Below are 20,447 nucleotides of genomic sequence, written 5' to 3' on the forward strand. Positions count from 1 at the left end.
GCAGCTGCTGCGTTCGTCACTCCAGACCCGTCGCTGAGGCTTAGACTGCTTCTCCATCGGAAGGCGATGCTCTCCGGGCCGCGTCCTGTTGCTTTCAAAACAAGGAGCTGGTGTTTTAGGTCCTGAACTAACAGGAGAGGGAGAGTCGAGGCCCTGCACCTCCATGCTACCGGATTCAAACGAGGCCTCCTCCCTTTTTGCTCCTCCTGAGTGAACCAGGCCTTTGTTTTTTCTTTTTCTTGACATTCTAAGGATTTGCCTAAACCTGTTTCATGCATGTCCACTGGAGGCAGGTTTGACTTTGATGACGGGGGGTCGTACTGCGGGGGGTGGGAGCAGGGTAAGGCCCATGGACGAGGGGTCTGCACGGGGCCCCAGGGTCAGGGCGAGTACGCGGGCACCTGGAGCCATGGCTTCGAGGTCCTGGGCGTGTACACGTGGCCCAGCGGGAACAACTACCAGGGCACCTGGGCACAGGGCAAGCGGCATGGCATCGGAGTGGAGAGCAAGGGCCGCTGGGAGTACAGAGGGGAGTGGACGCAGGGGTTCAAAGGTCGCTACGGGCAGCTGGAGAGCACGGCGAGCGGGGCCCGGTACGAGGGGACGTGGAGCAACGGGCTGCAGGATGGATACGGCACTGAAACCTACTCCGATGGAGGTAAGGCTTCTAAAACTCATTTTCTGTCAGAGCCAATTTGCCCCCCCCGTATCTTCTCACAATATCCAGTTTAGAGATCAGATTTAGTCCCGTTGGACTTCTCCGAATAAAACATCACTACTCCTGTTCCACAGATGGATTTTCAGGCTGAAAGTGGAGCGACTCGCTTACTTAGCCTGCTGCTAAAACCCACTGTAACACATCTCCGATGTCGGCTACATAAATAACATGTAGGTCACATCCACATGCATGGATGGATTCCTGAGCAGGCCTACCGGGCCCAGGCCTGGGGACCCGAGGGTTCAGGGGGCCCACATTTTATACAGTGTGCTGTAGTATTTAGTATCTGTGCAGAAGAGTGACGGTGTGGATCTGCTGTGGCAGGAAGCGTTAAAAAAAGGAGTCAGACAGCCTCTACTTATCTCCAGCATGAATTAAATATTCAGGATTATATAAGTACATAAAGTTCATCTGCAGTTTTTCACCCAAAAGCACCTGAGAGTTCGACTGCACCTGCAGAACTAAACTGAAAGAGACACAAAACAACCACAAAGAGACACAAAATGACGACAGAGAGACTAAAAGTTGCTACAAAGAGACACAAACGACTACCAAGAGATGCAAAACGACTTAAAAGAGATGCAAAATGACTACAGAGAGACATAAGATGATTACAAAGAGACAAGCAGGATGACTACAGAGAGATGCAAAGTGACTACAAAGAGACAAAAAGTGACTACTAATTAACAACACAGCTACGTCTCTTTGAGTCTGGGCGTGTTGCTCTGGTGTAGCAGGGGTTGGGGGCCATCTGACATGTCGGTATCCAGGAGACCACTGCCTCATATAATCTGTCCATGTCGTCCACATGAATACATAAGGGGGTCTGCTGCCTCTGGCCGACTGACCACTGATTATTATTATTGCTAATATCATAAGAAGTCAGGCTGTGTGTTTCTAATATTATACATTAAACCATGTTGAGGTCTCGTCACTTCTTGTGTTTAGAGCGATTTATAAAAACACAACTTCACCCCTCTCCCCTCTGCATCACACCCTCTGTCGCCATGGTAACGCGCAGACAGCAGGTCAGCGTGTCACTAGAGACCAGAACTTGCCTGTGCTTCTGTCTCTCTGATTGGCTCTCGGCCTCCGTCAGTCTCGCGTATAAATCTAGGCCGTTTGATAACCGATGCTGCGCGAGACCCGGATGATGGAAGCCAGGTCAATGAGTGATGCAGGTGGAAGGAACACACGGTGGGTGTGTGTGTGTGCGCGCGCGCGTGCGCGTGTGTCGTTGCTGCATTGAAGGTGGAGGTTGTTTTTACCAGGAGGTGCACTAATGCTCACATCCTCACACACCTGCTGTTTTAACACGAGACTGTAAAATATAAAACAAAGATGGTGAAGAGAGGAAAACATAAAAAAAAAAAGACTGCGTCACGCGACTGCTCTGCTTCTCTCTTCCGATCACGTGGAAGACCGCCGACAGATGAATATAGCACGCACGAGCTGACACATTTTCCACAACCCAATAAACGCTGTTTTACACACACACACACACACACACACACACACACACACACACACACACACACACCGCTTATTAAAAATGATAATAAAAACATATCATAAGCCACATGAAGTTCTTTTTTTGTTCTTTTTGTGCTTTTATTCTCTGAGAAGCTCGATAGAGTAGTACGTAAATTTGGAGTAGTATTTATGTTGTATTTTAAAATTGTCTGTTTATTTTTATTGGATTGTGAACTTGTCTTTGGTAAAGACTGGAGGTAGGACTTGACAAGCCTAGGCTTCTTCTTGTCCCTTTTTGAACGAGTCCAGAGGGTGTTAGGTTGACTTTTTTTGTTGGTATTCATTTTTTTTTAATTCTTTTTGTAATTCTCTCTTTGTAATGTTTTTTTTTTAAATTGTTCACTATACAGATTTTATTCATTCAAGCTTTGTGCACCTACAGCGAAGGTCCGCCGAGCGCGAGAGAGTCCAGTTTTGGTTTCAGCACCGCGGACAGCTCCCGATCGACACTGACTGATCGATGTTTTTAGTTTGTGGAGCATTAAAAAGCTTTTAAAAAAAGAAAATAAATGTTGGTAAATGAGATGCAAAGGCAACAGGAAAATACAAAGAATTACCTGCAAAAAAATAAATAATTTGAGGCTTGAGTTTGGTTCGTCAGTATCCACAGGATTCACCTAACAACAGATGTGTCACAATACCACACAGCATAGTAGTTATATACAGTTTATAGCCTGGAAAAATGTAAACCTCCATGTATCTTTTAGGGTTTTGTTTCAGCACCATGGACAGCTCCAGTCCCACACTACACAACACAGCATCAGTTATTAAAGTGTTAAAAGTACTCTGTTTAACTATTCTGAACTAACAGGAAATTATGCAAGACTTAAAGATGCAGTAGGTACGCCTTATAAAACTAACTTTCTGTCATATTTGCTGAAACTGACCCTATGTTCCAGTAGAACTACATGAAGCTGGTCATTTAAAAAAAAAATCCGGCTCCTCTGGCTCCACCTACAGCCTGGGGTGAGATTTGCAAAAATCCACCGCTCCCTGTTCAGATGCACCAATCAGGGCCGGGGGGGGGTGTCTAACTGCGTGTCAATCACTGCTCATGCACACGCATTCATTCTCCCTTGTGGGGGGAGGGGCTTAGGAGACCGTTTTGGGCTTTAGCAGAAAGGGGGGGAGGGACTTAGAAGTTGCTGATGTTCAAATTTTTTGGCTAAGTCCTGGATCTTCACAATCCTACCTACAGCACCTTTAATGTCAACAAAAATGCAAATTTAAAAAACTATTTCCATTTAAACAAAATGATTTCCCAAAGATGTAACTCTTAATTATTGTTTTCTGCTCACTGAATATTATATAACTGAGTTGTAAGCTACTTGTCTGAATATTGTGTGAATAACAGCACACTATGAAACAAACAATGATGAGACTGTAGTATCGGTCATTTCGCACAAAGATTCTCTATAACTAAAGATAGCGCATTACACGCTGCACCTTTGGTATTAAACGCTCAACACTTCCTGTCTCCTAAAGGGGCGCGGCCTCATTTAAAAGTGTAGCGAACGTCATGTGGATGTATGAAAAGTTATATTTGCATAATTTATTAATATTTTCTTTTGCTAATATTAGATATTTACACAGCTAAAAGACATATTTAGCATTACGAACATTCGTTTTGACACGGCGTTCACAAACTTGTTTTTGACGTTAGCTTCTCTGTGTTGCCAGATCTCGCGAGAGTTCGGTCCTGAGACAGAAACGGGTCTCAAACTAAGTTCAATTTCTCCTGATGTGTCCTTCTGAAAAATGCCATTTTAGTGTCAGAATGTTCTGGAGATATGTGGCTTGTGAAAAATGGGTCCAAGATTTACTTTTGTGACTATGAGGGGAAGTATCGCTCATAATCTGTGTTCACGTCCGCTTCTCCCATTAGAATAAATTCACTCAGGACCTGCCGCTAGTCTCCTAAAGGGGCGTGGCGGTGGAGAACCCCATGTGACAGACACAGGAAGTCACTCTGAGTTGGGGCGTCTCTGTTGTAAATAGTCTCTGGTTCGCAGTGTGATGGAGGAGAGTGGGTGAGTGAGTTCCCACCAACAGAACAGATGTAAACATCAGTAATGTCACTGCCATTTAACCACATGTGAAGCATTACAAATCAGCAGGAGATGCCTCTCACGGTGACCTCATGCTGAAGCAAAGAGCATGAAATATCTATCATTGAGAAACTGTAGTCACGTTTTGTCACAATCAATCATCTTGCCTGAGTTTAATTTGAAAAAAGAGCCACCAAGAAGCCGAATGAGGCTCTTTTCTTAGGAAAAGATATTTGATTATTGTAATGTTAAAATCAACTTACAGCAAATCCTTTCTGGAACATTCTAAAATGTGATGAAATAAAACGCTCATAGTAACAATCTCAGAGAATTGTTCAACAAGTCAACCAAACCATCCGCGACATAGGTTGTTTTATTCCTATCCTCTGAAATGACCAACAGGTGCGTTTAATAAATTAGCGCCCCCTAGAGGTGGCAGGAAAATACGACCTCATATCTAAACCACAGAACGTAACAGCCGCAGTTTTAAACATGTCAACATTGTGAAAACAGTTGCAGTTTGGTTATGTTTAGACACAAAAGCTACTTTGGGTTAAAATCAGACGTTACTTCACTTCCTGAAGGTTACGCACATGACGCAGAATGTGACATAGCTCCGTTTGTTCCATAAAGTAAAAAACAACTTTCCGTCTGGGTGAAAGTCCTTTTTGTTTGACCCGTCCACCACCCCAACCAACCTCCTTACAAGGAAAGTTGGCACACTTATTAGGGCGTACTCACACTTGGCCTAGTTGCCTAGAACCGTGCCCGAACACAATTGTCCCCACTCCCCCACTGGCCAACAATCACAAAGCAATAAAATACTCAGGGCCAGAGCACGCTTACGTCATTACAATGCGACTTTTTGGTTTGAAGAAAACCAGAAGTGAAGCGCTCTTGAACAGCACAGAGTCCATCATTGTAATGTCTTGCGGAGCTAACCACCCAACAGAGCCACGGTGCCGCTGCAAAATAGCCTCAGGAAGGAACTTGTTTTGGTGGAACGTGTGTACGTTCAAAAGTAGTTTTAGTCGTGCAACAGAAAACTCAGATTGGACAGATAGTCTAGCTAGCTGTCTGGATTTACCCTGCAGAGATCTGAGGAGCAGTTAACCATAGTCCTCACAAATCCACCGGAGGTTAGAACGCCAACACAAAGATAGAGGAAGGGGACAGACATCCGGCCGAAATGAGTGACATCCGGCGGAATTTCTGGCGGCACCGGAGCAATCCAGGAAGTGGAACGTCGTAGATATAGACTACTGTAATGCTCACTTTGTGGCTTATTTGGAGATGTTCGGTGCGCGACGACACACAGCCCTCTTGTATGCCTTGCTTACGCAGCATACGTTAGTTCCGTCCTCGGCCACGTTTAGCGATCCCACTGATGCTTACCGGGCCCGAGTCCAACCGAACCGTACCCTGGCCACATCTTTCAACCGTGCCAGGGTACGGTTTAGCGTACGAAGGGATCACACTAGTCAAATGAACCGGACTTTGGGGTCAAATGTGCTCGGCCACTTTTTAACTGGGCCAAGTGTGAGTAATCCCTTATACTTTGTCACCTTACTTCCTGCTTTGCTCCTGTCATAATTACTGTGGCCACTAAAGTGCACCGCCACTAGAAATGTAAATATGAGTCGTAATTGCTGCTTGAACAAATGACTCATTGGGTTGTTTTTCATGGGGAGGACAGTCTCATAAAACAAGGACATAACTCTGACTGTCTGTGTCTCTGTTTGTCTCTCAGGAACTTACCAAGGCCAGTGGCTGGCCGGGATGCGTCATGGCTATGGCGTGCGGCAGAGTGTACCGTACGGCATGGCGGCGGTCATCCTCTTTCCTCTGCGAACATCCATAAACTCCCTCCGCTCCGAGCACAGCCACGGCCCTCCGGCTGTGCTGGAGGACGGCTCCGTTACCACACCCATGGACGGAGTGGTGGCCGGGCTGGCTGGGAGCCCTGTGGGGCGGGGTGGGTTCGCTCTTACGGCTCCCAGTGAAGCTGAGCGCCAAAGGAAGAGGAAAGGCCGCTTCCGGCAGTCCATCCTGAGCGGCCTGAAGCTGCGGCGCTCCGAGTCCAAAAGCTCGCTGGCCAGTCAGCTCAGCAAGCAGAGCTCCTTCTGCAGCGAGGCCGGCATGAGCACCGTCAGCTCTGCTGCATCTGACATCCACTCCAACGCCAGCGAGAGTGAGCAGGGCGCCCCTGTGGACGCCACCGTCACTGAAATGTACGCTGGCGAGTGGCGGAGCGACCAGAGGGCCGGCTGGGGTATAAGCCGGCGCTCGGATGGCCTGCATTATGAAGGGGAATGGGTGGGGAACAAGAGGCACGGGTATGGATGCACCACCTTCCCTGACGGCACCAAGGAGGAGGGGAAGTACAAGCAGAACACGTTGGTGAGCGGAAAACGCAAGAACCTGATCCCACTGAGGGCCAGTAAGATCAGAGAGAAGGTGGATCGAGCTGTGGAAGCTGCGGAGAAGGCTGCAGACATCTCCAAGCAGAAAGCAGAGATCGCCATGTCAAGGTAACAGGTTCACATTTTAACCGCGGTGGAAGACGTATTCAGATCCTTTACTTCAGGAAAAGTACTAATACACACTGTGAAAAATACTCCACTACAAGGAAAAGTCCTGCAAAAAACTTTACTTAAGTAAACATTTGAAGTATTATCAGCTAAATGTACTTAAAGCTTTAGTGCGTAACTTTTTGATATTAATGAAGGTCCATTACATTCAAGCCATTGCCAAATGAGTTGCTACAATGCTCATTAAGACTATCAGCTCCACACAACTCTCTCTGTATCTCTCAGTATGACTGTGTTCAGAACATGGTCCATCATGTTTTTTTAATCCTCCGTGTCCTCCTTGGCTACTAGCAACTGCGTGGAGGAGGGGGGGTGGCTTGTATCATGTGGACGCACCGACAGTGTTGTCAGTACTTAGAATTCCTCACGGGGGCGACAGAAACTACGCACTATAGCTTTTACTTTTCAGCAGCGGTGGAAGAAGTATTCAGATCCTTTACTTGAGGAAAAGTATTAACACATACTGTGAAAAATACTCCAAGTAAAAGTCCTGCAAAAGTAGTATTATCAGCTAAATGTAGGCTACTTAATGAAGGCTACTTAAAGTAAAAGTATTGGTTGTGCAGTAAAATGTTCCCTGTCTAGGGGTGTAAATCACAGGTTTTATAATGATACAATATTATATTGATTCTTAGGACAACGATACAGTATTTACTGATATCAAGTCTGCCACAATACGATTTCGATGCATAAGCCCATTTAACACAATCAGTTACATTATATATATATATATATATATATATATATATAAAGCAAACACAGGAGACCGGGGTTCATGTCCCATTAAAAGTAAATAATAAAACAGCGAGTTTATTTAACTTCATGAATGTCACAATCTTTTAAAGGTCCCATGACATGGTGCTCTTCGGATGCTTTTATATAGGCCTTAGTGGTCCCCTAATACTGTATCTGAAGTCTCTTTTATATAGACCTTAGTGGTCCCCTAATACTGTATCTGAAGTCTCTTATATAGACCTTAGTGGTCCCCTAATACTGTATCTGAAGTCTCTTTTATATAGGCCTTAGTGGTCCCCTAATACTGTATCTGAAGTCTCTTTTATATAGGCCTTAGTGGTCCCCTAATACTGTATCTGAAGTCTCTTTCCCGAAATTCAGCCTTGATGCAGAATTACAGCCACTAGAGCCAGTCCCACAATGAGCTTTCATTAGGATGTGCCATTTCTGTGTCTGTAGCTACTGAAGAGGAGAGGGGAAGGTGGAGGGTGGGGGTGTGGCCTTGACCAACTGCCATGCTTCTCTTGTTTGAAAGCCATGATGTCTCTCTCTCTCTCATGGGCGGGTCAAATTCTCTGGGCGGGCAAAGCAGAGAAAGGGGAGGTAACCAAGCTTGTTATGACCTCATAAGGAGCAAGATTCCAGATCGGCCCATCTGAGCTTACTTTTTCTCAAAGGCAGAGCAGGATACCCAGGGCTCGGTTTACACCTATCACCATTTCTAGCCACTGGGGGACCATAGGCAGGCTGGGGGAACTCATATTAATGTTAAAAAAACTCATAAAGTGAAATTTTCATGCCATGGGACCTTTAAACTTAACCAAGTCATGTTGTGCCTAAATATAAACCAAACTTATATTTTTTTATTGTTTGTTTATCTTTTTGTACTCAGTGGTGGAGGAAGTATTCAGCTCCTTTACTTCAGTAAAAGTACTAACACCACACTGTAAAAATACACAGTAAAGTTACAAGTAAAAGTCCTGCAGTGAAAATGTTATTTAAGTAAAAGTATGTAAGTATCATCAGGAAAATGTACTTTAAATATTAAAAGTAAAAGTACTCAATGCAGAAAAATCCTCATATTTAGGAAACTGGAAAGTATCCAACCAGTTGTGTGTTTAATGGTCTAATCATCTCAGCTGGACTTGTAGGCCGTTATATTGTTGGGTAGTTTAATTTATAATAAAACATCAGATTTTATAAACTACATGTGTTGTGTTCAAAAATCTTAATGTGTAATGTCTAAAGCTGTCAGATAAAAAGTAAAAAGTACAATATTTCTCTCTGAAATGTAGCGGAGTAGAAGTAGAAAGTGGCATGAAAAGAAGTAAAGTACAAGTACCTCAAATTTGTACTGAAGTACAGTTCTGGAGTAAATGTACTTAGTAACATTCCACCACTGCAACAATGTGAATTTCCCCGTTGTGGTATTAATAAAGGATCTTGAATCTTTAATCTTGAAAACCGCTACCGACATTTTTCAGTTTAGATAGGACGTGGTATTTCCGCCACCACTAGGGGGCGCTATTTTACTCCTGTAGGTGGTATTAGAGAAGGAGTGTCAAACTCATCTTCACTAAGGGCCACATTGAAAATGAGAATCACATCCAGGGCCAGCCATGTTGAGTTTATTGACATGCTTCTATTTAATCGTAAAAGTAAAGTCTTTTTGACTGTATTGTTGCATGTCTCATATACTCTTCTCACATACAATTTGCTCTGCATAAAGCCCTACAAAAGTCAGGAAAAAAGTCCCTTAGCCATCATAGAAATTAGCAAATCAAGCACAGCAATGAATACATTTTTTAAAAGCAGGCTACCCGACTTACAACAACCTGTTTCACATCCTGAATATGCAGACTCACAGTTTCAAAATCAGCAAATCTGCCAAATTCTGCTTTGAGTTTTTGCAGTTTGAAAAACAGTTTCCTGTCTTTTTGGTTAGGCGCACAACTAGGCGGGCCAATATTTATTGTGAACCTAAATTGATATTAGTACCGGATCAAAATTAGAGAGGGGCCGGATTTGGCATGCGGGCCTTAAGTTTGACACGTGTATTAGAGGTTAGGAACAAAGGGCCCTTATCATCGTATGGTTTTGGAGGACTTGTTGTTTATCCTGTGTGACTGCAGTATTTCCCCCTGTGCTGTTCAGGATGAGCCACGCTCGCGGGAAGGCGGAGGCAGCTGAAGGCGTGGCGCAGAAGGCCATGGAGGAATGTCGACTGGCCCGGATCGCTGCCAAAGAGCTCTCTCCCTCCTTTCACATCTACGGCAACGGTGAGTGGACAACAAACACACAAGTGTGTCCAATTTTAGGTCCAGTAAATTCACAGCTTTCACCTCCTGCTGTGACTTATCTCCATTATTTTATTTATATGTTTACGATGCAGAATTACATTAACATTTAACGGAGTCTTTGTTTTATTGTAAACACTGTCTTATCACTGTGTAAGCAGACAGATTTGTTTGTATTTAATGGACATTATTTAGAGACTGTTCTCTCCTGAAAAACGGCCACATAAGTTGTTTGTTCGAGCAGCAATTACGACTCATATTTAGTTTTATAGTGTTGGCGCCCTCTAGCGGCCATAATAATTATGACGGGAGCAAAGCAAAAAGTAAGGGGACGAAGTGTAAAGGCTGATTTATGCTTCTGCGTAGAATCAACGGTGTACCCCCGCAGACCCCTCTGCGTCTACGCCGGACACTACGCCGTAGCCTGACGTGCACCTCTCAAAAAATGTAACTACACGTCACGGCGACACACGTTTCTCGGCCGTGGCTTGGTAGCGTTGCATTTCCTCCGACTCATTTCCTGGTTCTCCTTCTCCATAAACAACATGAAATCAAGGAGAGGGTTAACTTTTCCTGCTCCTGATATCCCACCGTGGTCAGAAAGAACAGGGGAGACACTTTGTTTCTCTCACTATGACTCTAGAGTCGCTACTCGCTCCGAAGCTAATCGCCATCACTCTCTCACTTCTCCCTCGCTCACTCCCCACACACACACACATGCCGGCTCAACGCACACACCAACGCACAAGTATAAACATCAGGCCACTTACGTAGGCTACGGAGAAAGCTCTGCGTGGAGCCGCCGCAGAACCATAAAACGGCCTTAAGAGCGGAAGGTTGTGGGGGGTGGATGTGTCAAACAAACACAGGACTTTCACCCAGGAGACCGGGGTTTGTGTAACGTTTGAAATTAAAAGTAAACAGCAAGGTTTTTGTTTTTAACTTTTAGAGCACAAACAGAGCCACGTCACATTCTGCGTCACGTGTGTAACCGGAAGTGAAGTAACGTCTGATTTAAACTAGGGCTGTCGATTAATTCTTTTTAATCGCGATTAATCGCTGAATTTCTATAGTTAATCGCGATTAATCGCATATTTTATCACATGATTAAAATTCTATTATTTTGCATTTCAGAACAGTTTTTAAGTACATATTAACAATTGAAAGCCATTCTTACCAGTGTATCTTGATTGGGAATCAAATGAATGCAAAGAAAGTGACTTTATGAACTTGATTTTAAGATTTGTAATTATTTATTTGCACAATTCCTCCAAGTACCTAACTAAAAAACTAAAAATCCCTATCCTTACTAGAGTCAATATAGTGTTTAGTAACTCCTAAATAATGTTGATTACTCACTGACGTCCAGTGATCACCGGTTAATGAGACAGTATTTGCAGCACCTTGCAGCTGGTCGGCAAGTAGCCCTCTCCAAAATAGTGCTTTGCCTGAGTGGGTAGCATGCTAGCGGGTAGCATCACGTTAACTGTACTACTATGCTTAGCTCCGTAGGTGGTAGCTCAAGCTTGACATGCTTCGGTGATATTTTAATTCGGCTTTACACAATGTGCATATGGCTTTCGACTTGTCTACGAGCCGTCTGGGAGTTTTGGAAAATAAAAAGCTCCATTCAGAGTTATTGCTGCTGCGTTTCTCCATCATGCTGCAGCCTGCAGTAGGAGGATGTGTTACGAGGAAGTATGGCAGCTTGATGATAAGTAACGGTGCTGCAAAGGGTCAAAATAGTAGCCTGTTAGGCACGACGCAAAGCCGAGTGAAGTGTAAAATAAATTAATAAATGCCGGCATGCGATTAAAAAAAATTAATGCGTTATGCTCGGCCCTTAATCGCATCGTGATTAACCCGTTAATGCTGACAGCCCTAATTTAAACCCAAACCACAATCTTTTTCTAAACATAAGTAAGTCGTTTTTGTGCCTAAACATAACCAGACTGCGACCGTTTTACAAGTAAACAAGTTTTTTTTTTTTTACTTTACGGAACAAACATAAAAATATTGATTAGTGCAGGTTTAAATGTATCCACCACTATAGTTTATTTTACAGTTTAGTCACATATGTGAAAATGAAGAAGTGAATGATAGTAAAACTCTTTCCTATACAAAAGTAATTTATGCTTTATGCAATTACAATGCTTTTTGTTTCACTTACATTTAGAAATATGATTCTCAAAATATACAGTGTTACTTTTTCTTTTGGCTTTTTTAATTCCCTTTAGGTTTTATTGCCAAATCCCCCCCACCCCAGAGGGATGTAACAATTAGTCATAAGTCGTGACTAAATAAAAAAGGCAGCAAATTGTGGAAATGATGGAGTCACCTTCATTATCTTCATTTAAAATCTACATTAAAACATTTATAAGTACCTGATCCTTTAAAGATCTATTTAAAAAATATATCAGACATGTGGATTAAAGTGTTTACGTACATATTTTGATCCAGAAACAGAGCATTAAAACCTCTGAGAATTCAAACTAAATCAAGTGTATTCACTCAGTTAATCCTCTCCCAACAGTGACTGCCAGGTCCAGTTTGTATGCAGCTTTTCTCTCTTTTTGTTACCCTGCATGCTAATAACACTGACACACACACACACACACACACACACACACACAGTGTAGGTCTGATGGACTCGCTGTGGATTGGTGCCAAATCACTTCACTGCTGTTATTCTCCAACTGTTTTTGTAGGGCTTGAATGTCAGAGGCCCAAGCACCAGGACGCCAAGGACAAAGACCACGAGGTGATCTCGACAGGAACAGACAGTCCGGAGCTGTGCACGCCGGACACCACGCCGCCTGTGATAACACCTGATCTCAGCCCCGTGCTGAGCGTTCCCACCTCGACCCCCCACAGCCCGCCCAAACACGGCCATCGCCCCAGAAATGCTTGCTTCATGCGCCAGAGCGCCGTGGACGATCAGGGCGGGGCCGAGATCCAGGTGCTGGTGGAGGGGCGGGGCATGGATCTGCCGAGGGGAGGGGCTAACAATTGGACTGATGACATGTATCCGGACCGCGGAGGCAGCAGCCGCTCCACCACACCCTCCCTTCTGGAGGAGACGGAGGGCCAAGTGAACGGCCACGAGCAAGCCCCTTTGTCCAACCACAAACCGCGGGAGAAATCCTCGTCCAATCACAAGTCCCGGGAGCACGCCTCCTCCTACAGAACGTGGGAGCACTCCTCGTCCAACCAAAAGCCCTCCAAGCAAGCCTCTTCCAATCACAAGTCGAGGGAGTACTCGTCCTCCAATCATAAGACATGGGATCATTCTTCCACCAATCACAAGGCCTGCGAGCACGCCTCTTCCAACTACAAGCCGCAGGTGCACATTTTATCCAATCACAAGGCCTTGGAACATAACATGTCCAATCACAAGACTTCTGAGCATGCTTCTTCCAATCACAAGTCCCAAGATTATATCCCCTCCAATCACAATTCAAAGGACCACGTCTCTTCTAGTTACAACCCTCGAGAGCATGTCTACTCCAACCACCATCCAAAGCAGCACAACCCCTCCAACCACAAGCTAAACGAGCATGCTGTAATCGACCAAAGGCTAGACGCCGTCACCGGCGGGGGCTGGACGGCTGAAAGCACCCTTAGGTGGAGCCCTGCCCACTCGCGCCTCACGGAGCAGGACGAGGAGAGGATGAATGACTATACGGTTGATATGAGGCTTCAGTGTCCGGACTCGCAGACGTCTCGGGGGCTGGGCCCGGAGTCCCCGGCCCCCAAAAACAACCGGCTGCGATCCCGAGGCCTTCGGCCGGTCAGAGAGGGATCCATGGACTCTGTACAGATGCTGGACAACCTGAATGTGGGGGCAGAGCTGGAGGAGTGGCCGCTGCACAGGGACCTCACCCTCTCCCCACCCCTCAAGTCTCAGCCCATCACTCTGGAGCAGGAAGGAGAGCATCTCATTCTCAAATCAAACTCAGTGAGACATCACAGTTACTGTCTGTCTGTCTGTCTGTCTGATTGTTTAGTACGGATCCACATTTTCACAATCCCTTTAATTGCGGAAGGTTAAATATAACAATTGAATCATGAATAATCATTAAAGGAGTACTTGGAAATACGCAAATTCACCTTAATGCCAAAAGTTGGATACTTCCACAACTTATATTCTTTGCTAGGGATGCAACAAACGGTTGTTTTCATAGTTGGTTAATCCGTCAATTATTTTCCCGATTAATCAATTACTTGTTTGTTAAAATGTCAGAAAATTTTGAAAAATGTGGATCAGTGTTTCCCAAAGCCCAAGATGACGTCCTCAAATGTCTTGTTTTGTCCACAACTCAAAGATATTCAGTTTCCTGTCACAGAGGAGAGAAGAAACTAGAACATATTCACATTTAACAAGCTGACATCAGAGAAGTTTTACTTTTTATTTTCATAAAGAATGACCTAAACCGATTAATCGATTATCAAAATAGTTGCCGATTTATTTAATAGTTGACAACTAATCGATTAATCGTTGCAGCTCTAGATAATTGTAACAATTGAATCACCAATAATCATCAAAGGAATCGTCTTTACGTCTCTGTGTTTGCGTGTAGATTAAACGTTGCTTATTAAGAAAGGATTAAGGATTTATTACAACCAATAATTGATCACTTTTTTTTTAATTTCCATTTCTTTTAATATGGTTTTAATCAATTTGCAACGGTAGAGTCTTTGTCTGTTTTCTATTTCCCAGCCTTCAGTTGAGTTTGAATTGGAGAATTTGTGCATTAACTGAACTAATTTCTTCTTTTTCTTCTGTCTTTTAGGGCTCCAGCTCTATCCTGGTGGTTATGGTCATTTTACTCAATATTGGAGTAGCCATTCTTTTCATTCACTTCTTTATTTAAGCTTATACAGGTATGATCTACTAAGACTTATTGATAACTACGGTATATTATATTATTACTTACTGAGACGGACATTCTGCCAACTCGACTGGAGCCCGCAGCTCGAGTGACGGACACAGCAGAGCCTTTCTATTGTTGCTTCTGGTCTTTTCACCTCTGTTGAAGCCCGTTTCAGTTTTCTCTGAAAGCACCGTTTCCTTTTCAAATGCTTATTTTGAGCTTGCAAACCATAGAAAAGAAAGTAAGAAAGTAAAAAAAAAAAAAATTTTTAAAAACAGAGTGCAGCTTTAAACTAGCGTGGTGTATCGGGACACACGTGCATGGGTGTCCATCGGTTAATGTTCAATGGACTGGAGATGGCACAGGCAGTTTTGCCCATTTTTCCATCACTTAAGACAAAAATATAGCAACCGTTGTTTCCTGGTTATCGTGAGAAACATGCAAACCAAGATCATGACACACACTCCGTCCTAAAACCCCACAGACAATTACCCTTTTTGCCTTTTAACCCTTTCCCCCCTGTTGTCCCCGCCATCCACATATCTCTATAACCCACCTATTCGCACTATGCGCTACATACAGAACTATGCTGCAACAGTAGATCCATTTTAAAGGGCTCCGTCATTATTCTTTTCTTTTTTTTCCACTACGAAACTACACACACAACCATTGCATGAGGCTGTGTGGGGGTTTTAAAAAGTGCATTTTATATCCCTTTAACATCACTGTCCTGTCCCCATTTGTACGCTCTCCATCCCCTGGTTGTCACTTCCAGAGATTTTTTTGGAACGAAATCAGCCGCCACGCCAGCTCACGTGTCCAGTCGAAATCACAGAATCTGACCGAATCAGATTCATCAGCGACCAACAACACACTCCAAGACCCATGAGTCTAAAAAGCCTCGAGGAACTTCCTGAATTTATTAAGTGAAACACATTCGCACGCAAAAAAAACCCAACACATACACACATAACTGCTGACATACTGGGGAGGGTTTGGCCTTGCCCCTTTGTACAGCCTTGAGACTGTTAAGTTATAACCACTAATTCTACTATATATGTGTATGTGTCATTATTATTCAAGTTTGTTACTTTTTTGCAATTTGCAAGACAGAGAGAATGCTGAGTGCCTCGTATTTATTCATTTTCCGTCTCAAATTTATTTAAAAAAAAACCCGACCAGAGATAATAAAACACCCAGGCTATGAGGAGACGAAAAACCTTCAACATTAAGAAAGGTGACCCCCTCCTCCTCCCCTCCCCTTCCCACCCAACACACACACACACACACACACACACACACACACACACACACACACACACACACACACACACACACACCAGCATAAAACAAGCAAAACCCAAATTTGCACTGAGGATGTCAAATGTCTTGTTTTGTCCACAACTCAAAGATATTCAGTTTACTGTCACAGAGGAGAGAAGAAACTAGAAAATATTCATATTTAACAAGCTGACATCAGAGAATTTTTACCTTTTTTTATAAGAAAAAAGACTCAAACCGATTATTCGATTATCAAAATAGTTGGCGATTAATTTAATAGTTGACAACTAATCATTTAATCTTTGCAACTAATGAACATATTTGGCGGTTTAGGGGTCCTCCCTCGAGAAAATTTGTTGTTTTTCAATTGAAAAACAGCAACAATTTCACATCATTTTGGACCGTTATTATCACCATATCGGTTTTTAAAACATTGGAAAAGCTAGAGCAGATAATAAATAAATAACACTCAAAAAGACTAAAGACAGAACTTGCTAAAGAAGTCCACTGGGGACCAACTACCATCAATAGATCTTAGAAAAGTCAGTTAGTTAGTAGTTAGCTCGCACTGATTTTCCATTCATTGGGTTTGGGTGGAAAACCCTACATACACACACACACACAAACGTTTATTTAACTATCTTTGTGGGGACCCGTCATTGACATAATGCATTCCCTAGCCCCTTACCCTAACCTTAACCATCACAACTAAATGCCTAACCTTAACCCTTACCCTCACCCTAACCATAACCTAATTCTAACCCTAATCCTAAAACCAAGTCTTAACCCTCAAACAGACCTTTAACCTTGTGGGGTCCAGCATTTTGGGCCCCACAGTATACTGTATTCCCCGTTTTTTGGACCCCACGAATATAGTAAAACAAGCGCACACACACACACACACACACACACACACACATACACACACACACACACACACACACACACACACCCTCCCTTTCACCCTGAAATGGCATGCACTGTTTTGTCTCTCTCCCAGTCGTCCCCCTTTTGGACCAGTCAAAAAGGGAAAAATGGGGTTTCTACGGTGTCATTTCCAGACACGTTTTGGGCCGGATGAGATTTTTTTCAGCATGTTTGTTCAGCCTGCTCAATCTGGTGTCAGTTTGTGAGTTTCTCCCTCTCGTCTCTCTTCTATTCCAGCAACACAAGGCTACGTGAGACACGGAGAGCAGTGTAAAAGAAAACGCTAGCTTTTAAACTCTCAGCGGATTACCGAAAACGTCCCCGAGTTTATGAATGATATTAAAAAGAAACTCTCTGCTACTGTATGTTTTATACTTCGCACCCAGTGGCATCATCATGTTGTGACATCATTGCATGCCCGAGCATGCTCTTTCTTACTCTTTGGTTTATGAGGTTGTTTCGAAGTTAATGTGGAGAAAATAATGAAATGTTTGAAATGAATGACTTTGGTGTGGTTCATTGTCTCGCCTTTCCAATTTGATGATTCAGTTTCATGAAGGTGGCGAAGAACATCACAGATGAACACATGAATAAGGATGTATGGTTGTATTTTTATATTGATTCAATGTGGCGAAGTACTTTTAATTTAACCCTTGTGTTGCCTTCCCGTCAACCGTGCAACTTTGCTTTTCTGTGTAAAAATTGAAACTTTTTTCAGTGTTTTTGGTCGTCTTTTTTGACACTTTTGTCGCTTTTCCCGATGTTTTGGAAATGTTTTGACGTTTTAGTCACTTTTTTCCAAGTTTTTTGTCACTTTTTCTGATGTTTTTGCCGATTTTTTCAGACACCCAAATTCAATGAAAGTAGTGAGCTGATCATTTAATTTACTTGTGAAGAGCGTTGTACGGAACCATCCACGTTATTTCTTAATAACCAAAAAAACTTCTTTTTAAAATCTATAAACCGGTTTTCAATTGATTTTGCAGAAAATTGACTATATCACAATATTTATCATTATCATTAGGGCTGGGTATCACCATTGATTTCCCGAATTGATTACATTTCCGATTCGATTCAACATCAACTAGGTTAGGGAAATGTCAGTAACAATACCAATTTTTCTTGGATATAAAAGAGAGTCTTAGGGAACCTATGCTGTAGATTGTACAAGCAAGAAACAACCCTCAAATATTTGTTATAATGCACCAGGTGTTATGTTATAACCACTAATTCTACTATATATGTGTATGTGTCATTATTATTCAAGTTTGTTCCTTTTTTGCAATTCGCAAGACAGAGAGAATGCCGAGTGCCTCGTATTTATTCATTTTCCGTCTCAAATTTATTTTAACCCTCTGAGGACAAAAGACGCACCAGCGCGTCCGAGCGATGTTTGACAAAGCTACTACTCAAAAAGCGGTATCACAAAATTTCATTTCAGACATTTAATTAGTTTTTGGCCATTTCTGCCTTTATTTGATAGGAAAGCTGAGATATGAAAGGGGAGAGAGGGGGGGGGGGGGGGGAAGACGTGCAGGAAAACCGTCACAGGTCGGTTGATGAATAAACCCTCTGCATATGTGCGCCCGCTCTACCAACTGAGCTAACCGGCCACATTCAAATACTATTCAATGATATGTAACCTATAAGACTTTGGTAAACTCATTTCAAGCACTGAAACAACTTGTACAACACATCATAAGTTAAGGTTTGTTTTCAAAAGAGATTTGAGGAATTTCAAAAGCGAACATCAACATTTCAGCTTTGGTGCCAAATTATCTCTTTACACATTGCTCTGGAAAATGGCTATACAGAAAGCTGAGTTTGTTTTGAACATTTTGATATAAAAACACATGGGGATTAGTTATATGCAAATACCCTAAAAAGGTACATTTAAGAAGATATGTGAAAATGCCCTTAGACCTCCGAGGGTTAAAAAAAACAACCAGAGATAATAAAACATCCAGGCTAAGAGTGTTCAACATTAAGAAAGTGCTCATATTATTCTCATTTTCAATTCAATGAAATTCAATTTACCATAATTGTATTTTGAGGTTATATCAGAATAGGTTTACATGGTTTAATTTTCAGTACCTAGGTAAGGACTACTAGCCAGTCAGAAGCAGAGTATGAGGGCGTGCCCTGACAGTACCTAGGTAAGGACTACTAGCCAGTCAGAAGCAGAGTATGAGGGTGTGTCCTGACAAGCAAGCTAGTGTGATCCAAAGCAAACCCGCTTCAGCCTGTAACCATGGCTTCGGCTCAGGGTAGATGCTAGATTGGATCCGCTAGATAGATAGATGGATAGATAGATAGATACTTTATTCATCCCGAAGGAAATTTTAGGTATCCAGTAGCTTACACAACCATAACACAACAAACACACATACACACATATACATACATAAGAATAAAAATAAAAATAAAAATTACTCACAGAAATGCAATGACCATGATAAGGTGCTATAGGTGCTAGACGTGTCGACGTAGTTAGGTTTAGGCATGGGCAGAGGTGGAAAGTAACGAAATACATTTACTCATGTTACCGTATTGAGTAGTTTTGTTGTGTATTTTGTATTTTTCAAGTAGTTTTTAAAATCTGTAATTTAAAATGTACTTGATTATGTTTTGAGTTTAGTATTGTATTTCGCTACATTACAAATCCCATCCGTTGTTGAGTAAAAAAAAAAAAAACTTTGACTAACGAAAACCGAAAGGAAGAAAAACAATTGCGCCCGGAACCACTACAGTGACGAATGACCAGCATCTAGGCTGCCTACCAGGCGCCAAGTCTTTCTGTAGGAGATTGAGAACGAGATGGATCAGGCGAGCGACGACGGTTCAGAGACTGTTTCAGTAGAAATGCTGAAACATGGAATTCTGCTGCCCAAAACGACGAAAATCCTTGGCCACATTTGAAAGACTGTTTTTCATTTAAATTCAAGAGGGCCAATAGTATCATCATGCAACGCCAGATGTGCCCGCCAAAGGTGACTGAATTGGCAGCATTCAATAACTCCACATCTAATCTGTGGAAGCATGTTTTAGTAAGTATTTGTGCATTGGTACTTCAAACGAAGTTTTCATGACTAATAGCAAATTGCCAATTAGCAAGTTAGTTAGCAGTTTTGTGGCATTGCTAATTTTTGTCTAGCACTAGCAACCCGTAGGATAACGTGACATTTCACTTGAGTAATATTTCATCAAAGTATTGGTACTTTTACTTGAGTACAATATTTTAGTACTTTTTCCACCTCTGGGCATGGGGAGTGGGGATTGGTTAGGGTTAGGGTAAGAATACCAGGGTAAGCCAATCAGAGGCTGAATAAGGCTGGCCACAAGGCACGTCCTGTGACGTCGGCACGTCTAGCGGATCCGATCTAGCATCTACCTAGGCTCAGCCGTACCTGTTCAGACCCGAGTCTGATCCTGAAACTCAGGCA

General features: G+C 42.9%; 1 protein-coding gene across 1 annotated transcript; it reads left to right on the forward strand.

The window, feature by feature from the left end:
- The first annotated feature begins 216 nt into the window (after positions 1 to 216).
- si:ch211-146m13.3 (junctophilin-3) lies at positions 217 to 15,584 on the forward strand. Its single transcript, XM_031323676.2, has 5 exons — positions 217 to 658; positions 6,050 to 6,830; positions 9,780 to 9,904; positions 12,631 to 13,880; positions 14,716 to 15,584. Exons 1-5 carry the CDS (start codon positions 277 to 279, stop codon positions 14,794 to 14,796), a joined length of 2,619 nt encoding a protein of 872 aa, XP_031179536.1. The 5' UTR covers positions 217 to 276; the 3' UTR covers positions 14,797 to 15,584.
- Positions 15,585 to 20,447: the final 4,863 nt, after the last annotated feature.

This window comes from Sander lucioperca, chromosome 3, assembly GCF_008315115.2.
Source record: "Sander lucioperca isolate FBNREF2018 chromosome 3, SLUC_FBN_1.2, whole genome shotgun sequence".
Classification (NCBI taxonomy): domain Eukaryota; kingdom Metazoa; phylum Chordata; class Actinopteri; order Perciformes; family Percidae; genus Sander; species Sander lucioperca.